Consider the following 15,163-nt stretch of genomic DNA (forward strand, 5'->3'; position numbering starts at 1 on the left):
GAATGACAGCATGATAATGATTGCCATCGTTCCCAAAATAAAATGCTGTGTTTTGAATTGATATGGAGAAGTACATTTAAACAAATATCATTCTAAGGAGATGAGAGTGTCAAATAACAGCAGGTTTTCCCACTATATAAAAGCTGTTCGACAAGATAACAGCTAGATGACAATGTAAGGGGATCTCTGAAACTGTCAGAAAGGCTGTTTATATGAAATAGTGCTATTATTTAAGATATGACTACTTCCAGCATATCTTATCATTCTATCACAAAATAGTTTAGAAATGTCACTTTGCATAGGTTTCCATTTTGCTTGCAGAGTGTCAGCAAGGTCAAATGCAAGCTCCTGAGAAGCACAAGCACAACATGTAATACATTGCATTAGTATAACTAAATAAACTATGTACAACAGTAGACGAGCCTGTGAAATCCATACTTCCTGAAGTTCTAGTTGTTATACTTGAATGTGTGCTCATTACTTGGCTGCCAAAAACATTTACCCAAGGTATCAGATGAATTCTGGTACAACATACCTGTATTGCTAATACTTTAACCATTTATTTAACGGATAATCTTTGACCAGTAAAAAAAACAGATTTCTTTCAATCTCACTTTTGCATAAGTCATACAATTTATTGTTTTGCCATTTTATACAACCAATATAACATGTGTTATTCAAGAAAAAATCATTACTCAGTCATATGAAAAATACAAAAAGAACAAATAAGTATATTATTGATAACTCATTTTGTGCATATCTTATCAATCAATGTATCTGTTCCTTGCCCTATCTATGCATCTATGCGACATATTTATACCAACTTGACTTGCATCATTAGGCAGTAGACACCCTTTCTAGTCCAGAAACCCAACAATACAACATTGTAGGCCAACTTGTTGTCCAACAAGTAATAAGTCGCTTCTTAAGACATCTTCAGCCTCAGCATGTCTTCATTGCTTTTTTTTTACCATCTTTAAAAGATACAAGCAAACAAACATTGACTACCGTGGGATATCTCTTGGCCACTATTTTAAGCAAAGCCTCAATTTGATTTCTAGGTCCATTAAAATACTAGATATGCACTATAGGTCTACTCTATAAAGCCTTCCTCAATCCTTGTCTAACATCGAAACTATCATTCCATAAGAAAGCACATCAACCACAAATATCATAGCATTTGTTCTTTTATATCATCAGTAAATTCAATTGTTAGAGAGAATAAGAGAGAAATGTAGTCCCATTGTGGTTTCAAATTCACTTATCTCACTACAACTACAAACAATAACTGTCTTCGTTGTATGGCCCTAAAAAACATATAAATATAATCCTTTCAGCCTAACTCTCTTTTATAATACCTGTCAAACTATGTCTTGTGCTACTCTTTCGAGCTACCTTCAAAGTGATGACGATTGTGTATCTGTTCTCTTCTCACAAAATTTTTCTATCAGTTGCATAAGAAATTGGCTGATTGACTTTCCTACTATAAATCAGGATGAGTTCATATAAGTTGCAAACAAATCACATCCAACAAATAAATAGTGCTCGAACACAATGTATATTAGCAATAAAAGATAGCTAGCAGTAGCAAGATTGTGGCCATCTATAAGAATCCATAACAATTTCAATAATCATTTTGGAATATACTGAAGAGAAAAGCATCTGTAAGACAAGGATATCAAGTTAAAATTTCCTACCTCATCCCATTGCAGTTTTGCCAGATATGAAGCAGAAGACTTGGAGATTGACATATCAGTATGCATGTACACAATACAAGCAATAAATAGGAAGAAGAATCCAATAATCAGCATCATTGGCTCTCTAAGCAGTGACAGGTTGTTGAACTTGTAATACACCTAGAAGTCACTAAGAGACAATTAACAAAAGATTTCTGTAACATGTAAGCAAAGATGGCAGTAGAATGACTGTAAACTGACAATTTCATGACATAGTTCTATTACCAGATTCCATTAATTAAAAATATCCAAAATTCTTAAAAAAATAATTATGACATTGAGAACTACATGCATTTCTAAGTAGCAGCATTCAAACTGATATAGTTGGAAATTGGTGTTTCACTGTTTAACTTACACTGAAAGACATCATTTACAAATCATGATGAGTTGGCAAGTTTATGAAATAGAAAAACAGAAAAGGTGGAGATACATTTGGTTCATGTATGTAATACTCATTGCACAAGGTTTATTAGCTGAAATCCTAACAACATAAAAAGAACTTACGTAAAATTGAAATTTAAATCACCATTATGCTTTTTATCTTGAGATAATGCATAGGTAGATAAACGGCAGCCACTTAGGATGCACAGATAATTCAAATCACATATATCCAGCATTAGGAACCAATACATGTTAGATACTTCTCAGATACCTGTCTGAACTCGCATCATTTATCCAATTTTCAAATTAGAAAAAAATACTCCAAATACTTCCCAACTACGCTGAAGATCAAGATTCACCATTTTGGTACTGGACACCATACCAGTCAAATGTTGGTATAGTATCGGTATGTATGGGGTTAGTTTGGTGTACTGAGATCTGGTATGCCCCTCGTACTGAGTCACGTTTCGCTACCGATACGGCAAACCTTGCTCGAGATACTTCCCAATACCTCAAAAAATGAAAGGGAGGTACTTTCTTCTTTTCAATTAACCTTTTACTAGTGAATGGTCAATTCTGGAATCCATGATGTTAACATTCAAAAAAATATATGAAGTATGGTTTGGTATCTATGGATTGATGACTAAATAATAAGCTTGTAAAACTTGATGCTATTGTATAAAGTATGGATTATGTTATTTTCATAGCGTTACCATGCCTTATGGGTGCTTGTTTACATTACACACATACATGTGTGCACATCTATGTGTATGTAGTTATGCATGCATGTTTCTCTAAATACATTTGCTTGTTGACGTGCCTTAGCCATATTGTATCCTACTCTTCAAGATTTTTCATATCCATGTATTACTATCGTGCCATATCCATATCTCAAACCTGTGCCCATTCTCCATAGGTGCTCCCATGTCAAACAGGGCTAAATAACCAATGCAACATTTGTTAGGAACTTAGGAAAAAATGTAATCCTAATATTGGGTCAAGTGAGGTAACTGCAATACTAGTAAGTAGTCATTCATAGGACTGAAAATTGAGTGCATGACAATCATATTAGAATCCAACAGAAAATGAATGATGCTCAGCTACCTTATTACGTTTCCCATGCCAAAGGTATATGTCTGAAAAATACAAACTAATAACAAACAAAGTTAAAGAATTTTTATTCAAAAAACTAAGATTTTTGCCTCATGGACTAAATAGAAGATAATATTACAGCAACACAGTAAGGAATGTAGAATGAGTGAATCGATTTTTCCTTGGCACAGTTTTTGATTGTCTGAGATATCTATTTGTAAGAAGTTGCCGGCAGTGAGAAATACTGGAAACCACATTACCTACATAGAAGAACACAATTGGGAACCCTATCTGATAAAAATTTCAAAAAATATAGTATGTTCATAAGAATCGGCTTTGGAAGAAATGTAGAATATATACTGGATGCATTGATGCAGAAATGTCAGAAATTATATAACTTCATAAATGCACTCCAAATTTTGGGAGATGTGCTTCCCTTGTCCCTCCCTTAAAAATGGATGTATTTTAATTAACATGGAAGTCAACATAGAGGATGGAGTGTGGTTGGGTCCATGGGGATGTAACTCACTGTCCTTGTATTTATATTGAAGGAATGATATGCCACAAAAGTAGCCAAGCTCAAGACTTTATTGTTATATAGCACAAGCATTTGGCACATATGCTGCATGTGAGGCATGTAGATGGCTACAATTTCTCCAACAAGGCATGTGAACACAGACTCGAGGCTCTCGCATAGGGATTCTATAGGGATGTGCAATAAGTGTCACCCCACTTTTCTCACTATTAGGAAAAAACAATCCATTTAACTCCAGTATTACCCTGGACATCTATCTAACAGAAATAATAAACAAAAAGTATTTTTCCTCCCTCTCACAATTGCGCTCTAATGCAAGTAACCAGGAGACTTCTGCATAAATCAATTATTATGCCCATCCCAAGCCCGATCATCCCAGGCCCATTGCACAATGCCAACTTTGAGTACGGATTTTGGGCCCTTTTTTGGAGGTTCAAGTTAGGCCCAAGCCTAAAAATTAAGGCCCATTTTTTTGGGGCCAAGTCAAACTATACACTGGCCCAACCAAGCCCAGCTTGAAACATGAATTATAAAATTTAAATATAAATAAATACATTTTTATTATAGTATTACACATTATTAATATACTGAAACCTAGCCTTTCTTTGAATGAAAGGTTGGGATCTTTCTTACTTTAAATGAAAGTCTATTTCTTTCTTTTCCCTATCCATCTCATACCACCAACGTCCATCGCCACCTCCAACCATAATGACCTACCTTCCACTAGCAAATCACCTGATATCCAACTCCACCACCACCCTTCAACATCCACCTCCAGTAATGCAACGTCAAGTAGTGTCCTCTTCCTGACATCATGCCCTTCTTTTCCAGCCATGTCCTTACCTCCTCTATCTCCAACATCCTTTCCTCCACCTTCCCCCCATGTCCTAATGTTTGACCACCTTGTCGTTCTTCCCACGCAAGCAATCATTTCAAGTTTCAATGTCATCCCGTCTACAAATCCCACCAGCAGCAGCTTCATCTCCTCCAGCAAACCATTAATTTGATGATTTCATCTTCAGCCCAACAACCCATCAACCTACTCATTCCATCTCCTCCTTCCCATCTCATCAATCAAGTCTAGAGATAATCGAGCTTACTTTGGTCTCATGTCATGTTCGAACTTAGGCTCAGGCCTAGTCTTGAAAAACGTTTTTTGACTGAGGCACAACCCAACTCTAACCTCCTTCCAATCCTCAAATTCCACTAACACCTGAACTCGAACATTCAAAATTTCAAATCCCACTTTTACGAGCCCAAATTTAAATCACCAAAACAATTAATCTTATAAGGCTAGTGGTGTGATTTCTTGGAAACCAATTAGGTGTTTCAAGCCCTAGGCCAGGAGGGAGATAGGAGCTGATTGATCTAAATGTTTCACCACTATTGGTGGGATTTTCGACTCTCCCGCTACCGGATCGCCCGAATCACCTGCTGGATCTACTGTCAGATCTAGTTTAGTATGGACTGGCGGGGAGGGGAGCTTTTAGACTGAGGCACAACCCAACACTAACCTCCTCCCATCCTCAAATTCCACTAACACTTGGCCTCGAACATTCAAAATTTCAACTCCCACTTCTACAAGCCCAAATTTAAATCACCCAAACAATTAACCTTATAAGGCTAGTGGTGTGATTTCCTGCAAAACAATTAGGTGTTTCAGACCCTAGGCCAAGAGGGAGACAGGAAGGTTTTTTTATTATTATTATTATTTGTTGGGGGGGGTGGCATCATCTTTTCCTTAATCTCCTCTATTTTCCCTTTTTCGGTTTTTTTTTTGTAATTTCCCTTTTTCGTTGTCTATGAGAAAGTTCTAGAACTAAAGACATCATCTTTAGTTTTGGATATTAAGGTTAAAGATAACTTATCCTCCACCAACTACTGATCCTCCACAACAACCAAAAAATAATAAAATAAATATACTCATGAACATATCATGTAGTTCAAACTACCACGTGTCTACTCCAGCTTTGTTTGCTAAATCTTAAAACCAACACTATTAGGCCGTGGTTGGGTTTAGAGGTGTCTTATGCATGAGCGAGTTTGCGAGGTAGAAATAGATAAGAACCCAGGCTATGTAAAAGCTTGAAGGTTAGAGAGGGCAAGAGGGTCAACCTTCCATAATACATTGGTAGTCCAATATAATACAAACCCTCTCCAAAACCAATAATTTCTATTATAATGGAAAAAGTCTAAGAAGACTGGTGTGCCAACCAAATCTATAGGTAACCAATACCACGAGGCACTACTGTATGGTTTATCACAACCAAAATGGAAGGCTTCAGAAATTGAAGTTCCTAATATATTAGGCCTAAATTTTAGTTTTTAATATAAAGTATAATAAAACAGCTTTTGAAAATTTGAATTATTGACCAATATCCTGGGAGACATCAAATTATACCAGCTGAGATAACAGGGTGGATATTTTATATATGTATCATATAAGTGAGTGGATAACATATTCAGATAATAGATAACTCTACCAAGATGAAAATCTTGAATAGAAATAACAGTCATTCTCATGCCTTTTGATCTTCAGTTGCATTCATGCTAAACATACATGTATGCAAATTTCCTGTTTACCACACATCCCTTTTTTTTTTGGCTAATCACAACTACCGATTGCTACCACCGCCCACTATTATTAGTGTCTCTTGTCCTAGCTACCATCTTTTGCAACAAATACTTAACTCCTTGCAACCATTTGCTACTCTTTATTTTTAGCTAACATCAACTCCAAACCAAAACTACTATGTAGATGTTGCTTTGTGCTAGAGGAAAGGAATAGTTTTCCACGCCCTACGATAGGCTACGCCCATGAAGATTTAGGCAAAGAAATGTGACTCAACCTATCTCTACTACCAGATCAGCATAGGCCTCCATAGCTTGCTTGCTTCCTCTTTGATCCTACGTAATCTTTTATATTGTCAGCGCTCATGCTAAACCTATATAAATCATATCAGTAGAGAGATAAATGACTAAACTAAAATAACATACATCAAAGAAGGTCATTTAGGAAAGGGGGGCATGGTCCCCACTTAGATCCCATTCATAGCCCCCACCCTCCCCCCACCCCAAATAAAAAATGACATTTATTCGTTAACCAATGGTTGGATTTGATTAAGGTTAAAAAACCGATGGTAGATCACTCATGTAACATATCATGTAAGAGATAAGTTAATTCATTTAGCTTAAAATACATTTTAAATTTGTATTAAAAATCACATTCAAATACAGAAGTTAACTTTTTACCATAACAGGACTCTTAACAATTTAAGAATCAAAAGACTATATCAAACAACCAAATATGTCCACAGTAAAAATTAAGAAAACCTAAATGTGCTAAGGTTTGGGCTCAATTTCTTGGCTACTTAACTATCCTAAAACAAAAATGCTAATCATACATCCCTCTTCTAGTTCCTCGAAGCTTTCCTTCTTCCGCGATGGCCTCTCTTCTCTTGATAGTAGACTTTTTCATGGGTCCGACTCAAGTTGGGCCTTGTCCAAAGATCAACAAAATTTTCCAAGGCTTGAGCCTGGCCAAATCCAACCTTTGGGCCTACTTTCTAGGCCCAAACTCGGCTCTTACTGAAGCTTCAGACTTCGAGACGAGCTTCGAGCTTCATGACCATTATTAATTTTTTCTAAAAAACACTAAAAATTACTAAAAATGCTCAAAAACATTTTAAATTGTTTAATATGAATAGTTAAATATTTTCAACAACCTACAATATGTCTATTATCCCACTAAATTCATATATCAACAACAATTACCAATTAAATCTACAAACATATCAAATATGAACAAAAAACACAAACAAAATAAAAAATCGAGCCAAGCCAGGCTAGGGCCAAACTTTAATCCCCAAGACCAAGCCCGGCCAGTTTATTAAACGGGCCAATTTTTCAGGCCCAGCTCAGGCCGATGGGCCTAAATGTTTGACCCAAGCCTGCCCAAAAGGCTTCGAGCTCAAGCAAGCCAAGCGGATCGTCCGGCTCATGGATAGATCTACTTGCAAGGTAAGTCTTCTTCCTCATTAACACTCCCCTATTTGGCATGATGCAGTTATTGAACATAAATATATATATGATGTTTAATAATTAATAGTATTGGTATTATTATATTCTTTTCAAAGACAATGCTTCACTATTTGGTGAAATAACATGAACATAAGAAAATTTAAAAATAACTTTAATTCTTCTTATCTCTTTGTTCTAATAGAGGTACTGAATAAAATTATGGTAGCTTGTGATGATTGAATGCCATGAGATTTGTATAGCAATTGCATTGCTTATATGATTATAATATTTTATTATTTCCTTTGTGCTATGTATTTGCCCCCGCCCCCCAAGGATAATCTCTGTCCCTAGTGATAAGGGACATGCCTACAAGATTTTAACTGCTGCGTATCAATCATGCCATGGAATAGTACTAGGCATGTAAACATCAGTAATCAATTATGTCCCATGTCAGTCCAAGCTTGGCTTGCTAAGTGATAGTCCGTGCCAATCATCATATCTAGCTCTTCTTATGCATGCTTCCATAGAAAGTAAAAGTAAATGAACATTGATAATACATGGATGGTGATCTGAAATGACATCTAAAAGCCATAATGGGGGACTTTAATTCTTGTTAATAGGTAATACAAGGTGGGATATGAATAAAAAAGAAAATTGAGAGAAAAGATTGGGATAAACTTCTTGAGGGTTTTTAAAAGCTTTAGTCTTTAATAAGAAATATGAGCACAAAACAATGAGACATTTTTTGTTAGGAAAGATTATGGTAGGGTTAGAACTGGGCTGGGTGGGGTCGAGGTTCAGTGCAACTCGAGCCCGGCTAAAATGATACTTTTTAGGCTTTGAGCTAGGCCCAAGGCCTGAAACCTTTTTGTAGGGTCAAGCCCGAGCCCCAGCACAAAGTTGAATCCAATCCCAGCATGGTGAGAGCAAAGAGAAAGGCAGCACCTAACCGAAGGCTAGAGGGAAAAGCAAGAGAAATGCAAGAACGGGGAAGAGGAGGAGCGTGCTTGGCGAGAGTACATGGTGAGGAGATGGAGGGGCGATGAAAAGCAAGATGAATGAGGCTAGTTGTGAGGGGCAGGGCAAGTGGGTGGGCGGCCATCGAGGAAGAGAACTTGGGGCAGAGGAGGGTAGGAGGGAGAGAGCGAGGTAGAGTATTGGAAGAGGATGTAAGTAGGAGAGAGGCGTGGCGGATAGAAAGGGGGTTAGGGTTAGGATTACAAGCCAAGTCTGGTCAGGCCCTAAGTCACGCTATTGGCCAAGCTTGAGTTAAGCCTATTTTATATTTGGGAAACGTCAGAGAACCGACCCAAAGCGGGCGGTTCCGCTAGTTTCAAATTGTACCAGTGGCTCATCGGTACGGTTCCGGCTCCGAAAACGGGACATGTTCCCGGAGCCGGAGAAGGAGAAGAAAGAGAGAACGAGCAAGGGAGGGAGGGAGGGAGGGAGAGCGAGAGAGAGAGGACGCCAGCGGAGGGCCAGTGGAGGCCGCGAGAGGGCCGGCGCCGGGAAAGAAGGGCCGCTTAAGCGAGCCTTCTTCCCCGGCGTCGGCCGCCTCGTGGGCTCCACCGGGCTCCGTCGGCGTCCCGCCCTCCCTCCTCTACTCTCTCTCTCTCTCTCTCTTCCTCTCTCGTTCTCTCTCTCCCCCATCTATTCTGTTGTGTCGGTACAGGCCCGGCGCGGCACGACGCAGGCTCGTACCGAGCCGTCCCATCGAAAAACCGGTATAGGGTCTGGTACCGGTTCCTCCAACCTTGTATTTGGGTTCTACCAATGTCTACAATCTCGATATCGGATACAGTTGCGGTATAGTACATTACGCACTTTATACTGTGACAAAAATTTCAGATCTTTTTATCTCAATTTTTATCACAGTATCACCCAAAACCAGGTCGTACATGTTGGTACCCAAGCAGTTCTGCTCGGTTCAGACCGATACGGATTGATTCCCATACCAAACGAGCAAACTGACCTGGTTCCACATCGTTTGGTATAGTACATCTCAAACCAAGCAGTAAGGATCAATTTTGTAGTTCTTGGGCTCTATAACCAAGCCCAAGCTAGACCTAAACTTTCTCAGGCTTCGACCCAATGCTAATCCAAAGTCAACAAAACCTGACGGACCTTAGGGAGGCCCAAGCCCACTTCCAACCCTAGATTATGGTAATATAAATATAGAATTGGTCACACTAAACAAGTGAAAACTCAGACATTAGTCAAAATTTTCATCCCTAAGTTCTCAAAAAGGATTAAACAGAAAATGTACAATTAGCCATACATGAGAACAATTTCATTATATGTTCAAATAGGATATTCCCAGTCATCTCAATGATGATTTGACAACTAAGGCACATGAACATGCATCTTTTTTTTTGTTTGCTAAGAACATGCATCTTCACATGCATATGTTCCGGTCGGATGTTTACCTTGCATGCATATGGAGACAGAAAAATGTGTTTATATGCATCTATACATGCATATGTATAGTGGCATATAGCAAGAACATATACCATTACAATTTTTATGATGATATATATAAGAACAATTCTAGGTAGCTCATCCACTATCCTAGACAAATCTACCACGAACTTGGACCAGTTATTTCCAACCTAGGTGTCTACAATCACTGGGAAAACTGGTTTTTATGGTTCTAAGAAAATAAAAACAGCATTCCTATTGTACCCTCATAGACTTTGCTTTCCATGCTCTATCTTCACCCCCTCTTCATCTTCTCATTCCCACCTCTCCGTTACTTTTCACACCTTTACAAGTCCATGCCACCTCCAATCTACTCTCCTTACATCTTAGCACTCCTCAACAATAGCAGAAAATGAAGATAATTGACATTGATCCTAGAGACGAGGAAAAAAGCCTCCATGGGGCAAACTGATCTAGATCAAGTAGTAGGATGGATTAAAAATTTCTACAAGGCATTTGATTTCCCATGACATAATAATTAATGATTATTTAGAACATTCGAATAAATCAAAAAAATCAGAAAGCTTGAACCGGCAATTGCTTCTAGCCAATCGTTCTTCTACCTCAAATCTCAAGGAATTTGAAAGCCTTGTCCTAATTATCGTGCCAAAGCAAATATAGAATCTTGAGATGAAAACAAGTCTGATATTTTAGAAACAAGTCAAGTAAAGAAGCAGGTGTCAGTGCACAAGGCTGATATTTTAGAAACAAGGCTGATATTCAAGTTTGTTGCCATGGTCGGGAGCATGGGCGAATGCAGGTGTTGGTGCACAAGGCTGATATTTTAGAAACAAGTCAAGTAAAGAAGCACTTAGGAAGTTTCTGATGCAGATGCTACACCCTTGGAAGAAGATTTGAGCTACTAAGGATTGGTTTGAGAGAAAGAAGGGAAAAGGAGTGTTATATTTGCTGGGTGGACAATATATTGAGGCTAGGAAAGCTTGGCATGTGTTTTTTTTTTTTTTTTTTTTTGATGAGATACTCAGCAGTGTTTAAAGGATATATTAGTAATAGTTCTTGGGGAACAGGCCTCTAAGATTTCTTGAGGCACGGAAGAGAATGTGGGAAAGCTACGTGTCACTCCTTGCTTTCTTCTATATATAATTATGTCTTTTCACTATCAAAGTAACAAAACTCGAAGTATTGCTTGGAATCATCTATACATCAAAGTCCAGCAAACAAATGCCGAGCTTTTAATTAAGTCAGAAAGACAATAATCATGCTAGATCAATACCTTAAATAGATAGCATGTATATACTTAAACAACAGTTAAGTAAAATAGGTCCTTAGTGAGTCATAATGATAAGAAAAATAGAGACCCACCTGAAAATACAAATTATGCTCAGGAACAATATTATTCTTTTCCAGGACCACCACAGGTCTTCCAGCGATGTCCAGATGTGAATATTTTACCTGCAGTTCCGCTAAATAATGTTTAAAATAGAGCCCTCATGAACTAGCATGAAAAACAAAGAAAACAATTAATCCAACATTTTGCAAAGTTATTAAAGATTCAGGATGCTTTTGTTACCTCTTGCCATTGCCTTGTAGGAAATGGAGCAGAAACAGTAATAGCCTTCGAACCTTCAGGCAAGACAACCTGCAGCCAGCAAGTTAAATTTTATCACACAGAAGACGAAGATTCCAGTCCCAAATGCTTGCTAAAAAATTACTGTAAATCTAATTCCAAAATTTACTGTAAATCTAATTATTAGACCTGCATAAGTAGGAAATGTTATGTAACGCTTTGGAAGAAAATAGTTATATTAATTAAGCAACCTTTAATATGTGCAGAATATTCTGCTCAGGTATCTGAATTCATGAAGATGTATTGCAAAAATAAATGCTCCAAAAGCTAGTTGACCACGTAATCCTTAAATTTTAACAACAAACAAAGAATATTTAAAAGATGGTAAGGAAGACTGAGAACCATTTATTCACATTGGGGGTGAAAGTGGATTGGATAATATCCGTTAGGATCCGTTTTCGTATCTGAATCTATCCAGATATGGATAGATATTTGAGCATCTGACTAACATCTATATCCATATCCATATCCATCAAAGAAAAATAGATATGGATATGGTTAAACAACTATCCGATCCGAATCCGAATATCCGATTCCATTTGTAACCCTATTTAATTTTATATAGCACTCATGAACTTTTAAGAAAAATAAATAATCATATTAACATGTTATTAACTTGATTTATCATCCACTTAGTAATATTTTTGATTATGTGGTCATAAAATTTAATTATGTATCCGATTTCCATACTATCAGTATCCGAGTTGTATCCTTATCCATTTAAAACAAATATGAATATAAACATTTGCATCCGACTAACATCCGTATCCGTATCTATATTTATCAAATAAAACAAATATGAATATGGATATGCTGGTAGCTGAACCGTATCTGATCTGATTTCAACCCTAATTCACATTAGGAATGCAACTTAGGCTAGGTTAACCCAAAACTAACCTGATCCAACCTGCAGTTTAGTTGGGTTGGAACAACACCAAGAAAAACTTGGATTGGCCAAGGTAGAAAAATATCGGTTACCTTAATGCAGTTTTGGGTGGGTTTCAGCTGGAGGCTTGATCAACTCAACCCAACCTAAACCCAATGCAAATTGTATAAAGTGGCTAGAACCCCTGCGCAACCTGAAGATAAACTCGATCTAACTCAAATATAGACATACAGTAATATTATACAAATTCTGATTATATAGAACCCAATTCAATCCAACCCAACTCAATTGTGTTTCAATTTGAATAATTTGAAGTAGGGTCAGGTCCAGAATTGAGTGGTCAGGTTCATTCTTGGATTGGGGAAGCTTAGGGTTGGATATTTTGTCGTCAGGTTGGATCTAGTCTGACTCTTCACCCAACCTATATAAGTTTAATCCTTAATTAACATAAATATCAACATCATGGACAAAATGCCACAGCAAAGATCAACTAAATGCTGCTGGCTCGAAGGAACTTGAGGTCAAGTTTTCCCCCAGCCTGGATATTGATATAATCATGGATTAATTAACAAGTTTGAGTCGCAAAAGATTGACCAAATCTCAGTTTAACCAACAAGTTGTTTGATAATGGAAAGCAGGATTCAAAACTCAGTTTCAGTTGACCATGCCAATTGAATTTCAGTTTCAGCAATTTTGGTGACTTCGGTGGTTAAGACTCCACTTTCAGCAACTTAAATAAATCACATAAAAAACTGTCAAAAAAATAAAAGAATAAGAAAGCTATCACTACTACTATATAAAAGTATCAACATTTTTTTTATGTGAAAAAAATTACCCTATATCCAAATTCACACATAAAGTTTCTCTTATTATGCCCAGAATAAATCTATATGGACTCTAAATGTCCCCTGAGATATTGATCTTTTTAATTTACTTACAATCAGCTACTCCATCCTATCAGCAGTCATGTGCTTGTCTCCCAGCAGCTAAGAGAATGGTCTGCACTTTCTTCTCCACACTCCGCACCCACTATAGAAACACCGAAGAAGACTCAATGACATCTCATAAACCCATGCACCCTAGCCCTCTGCCAACTAAGCCATTTTTATCTCTCATTCCCACCATGCTTATATGGAGAGGTCTGGTCATCACATTGAACCCTTCACCATCTCTACCACCGTCAAGACTCACACTTGGCTCCCCCTCCAAACCCTCGCTAGAGTGATCCATGCCCAGCTCCACAAGCATAGCCTCCAGTGCCAGGTCTGACACCAAATAATTTAATTGACCACTACTCCAGTGTAGAAATAGCAACTTAGAACAGAAGAGTTAGAAGCCACCTAGAGGATCTTCAACAAGATTCTAGGGAGCAACATGGCATCCTGGAATTTGGTCTCAAGATATACCAACGCCAAGGACATAGGCCACACTACTGCCATATTCCAATGCATGCAAGAAAGAATACCTCTCGAAATGGGATGCTAAGTGGGTGCACTAATTAAGGAGATATGGAACTGATGAGGTAGATTTTTTTAACAAAATGCCAATAAGAAGCAAGGTATTTTGGATTGTGATGATTTCCAATCATATGCAAAGGCAAGTTGATTTTCCTGGGGAACTCTTTGAATATACAAAAAGGAGGGATCTTTATTGATTGGAATGTCGTGATCTCTCGTTATGTGGATGTACAAAAAGTGAGATCTAGAAAGACGCTTCAGTTACTCAATAGGCTACACAAGCTTGACATGGATGCACAACCTAATGAGATGACATTTTAAATTATTCACTTGTTAAACACAGACAACTTGAACGTTCGACAATTATATACAGAGGTCATATGAGTCAATTGGATCACTCTCTCCCAGATTTACAAGGTTTTAGATGACAGAAGGTGAGAAGCAAGCGGCCAAGGGGTTGCTCAGCTCATAGGCACTAGGTGGGTTTTTAGGTGAGTACCCAAAGTAAAGAATACAGCACCGGCGGTAGTAGCAGCTAGAGATGGCACCACTAATAGCAGCAACTGCTGAAGTTACCACCACTCAAAGCAGGTATTGTTGCTAGAAGCAACCCTAGCGGCGCCTCCATGACTCCACCTTCCCCACCTAAAAAATAAAATGAAAAAAAAAAAAGAACTTGAGGAGAGAACAAAATAGGAGGAAGAAAATGGGGAAAATGAGGCATTTACCTCAATTCGATGCCAATTGGCGAAAAGATGCCAACCAACCGGTGCTTGCCCATCTTCGATCAGTGACCATCACCCACAACCCACCGAACCACCACTGGGGTTTACTTAGGGTTTATGGGGAAGATAAGGGAGGATAGTAAAAGACATTGGAAGAGTGAGAGGTAATTGGTGAAGTTAAAAGAGATGCGTAGATTATTGGATCAGCTTGGGCTTTGTGGTTGGGTGCCCAAAACGTTGTAGACCCACATCCGCACCTTATTGC

At 38.0% G+C, this 15,163-nt stretch overlaps 1 protein-coding gene across 3 annotated transcripts in view; it reads right to left on the reverse strand.

Annotated features, from left to right (window-relative positions):
- LOC103704938 (Ribophorin I) overlaps positions 1–15,163 on the reverse strand; it is a 51,661-nt gene that overhangs the window by 3,203 nt on the left and 33,295 nt on the right. For all 3 annotated transcript variants that reach the window (XR_003385244.3, XR_003385245.3, XM_008788463.4), the window contains exons 6-8: positions 11,774–11,842; positions 11,566–11,655; positions 1,698–1,856 (exon numbers count right to left, since the gene is read on the reverse strand). Coding sequence is in view for 1 of the 3 variants with exons in the window: in XM_008788463.4 (XP_008786685.3) it covers positions 1,698–1,856; positions 11,566–11,655; positions 11,774–11,842 (318 nt within the window). In the remaining 2 variants the exon portion in view is untranslated. The remainder of the gene's footprint in view (positions 1–1,697; positions 1,857–11,565; positions 11,656–11,773; positions 11,843–15,163) is intronic.

This window comes from Phoenix dactylifera, chromosome 3, assembly GCF_051530095.1.
Source record: "Phoenix dactylifera cultivar Ajwa chromosome 3, Ajwa_hap1_PhDact_Kaust_v1.1, whole genome shotgun sequence".
Taxonomy (NCBI): Eukaryota; Viridiplantae; Streptophyta; class Magnoliopsida; order Arecales; family Arecaceae; genus Phoenix; species Phoenix dactylifera.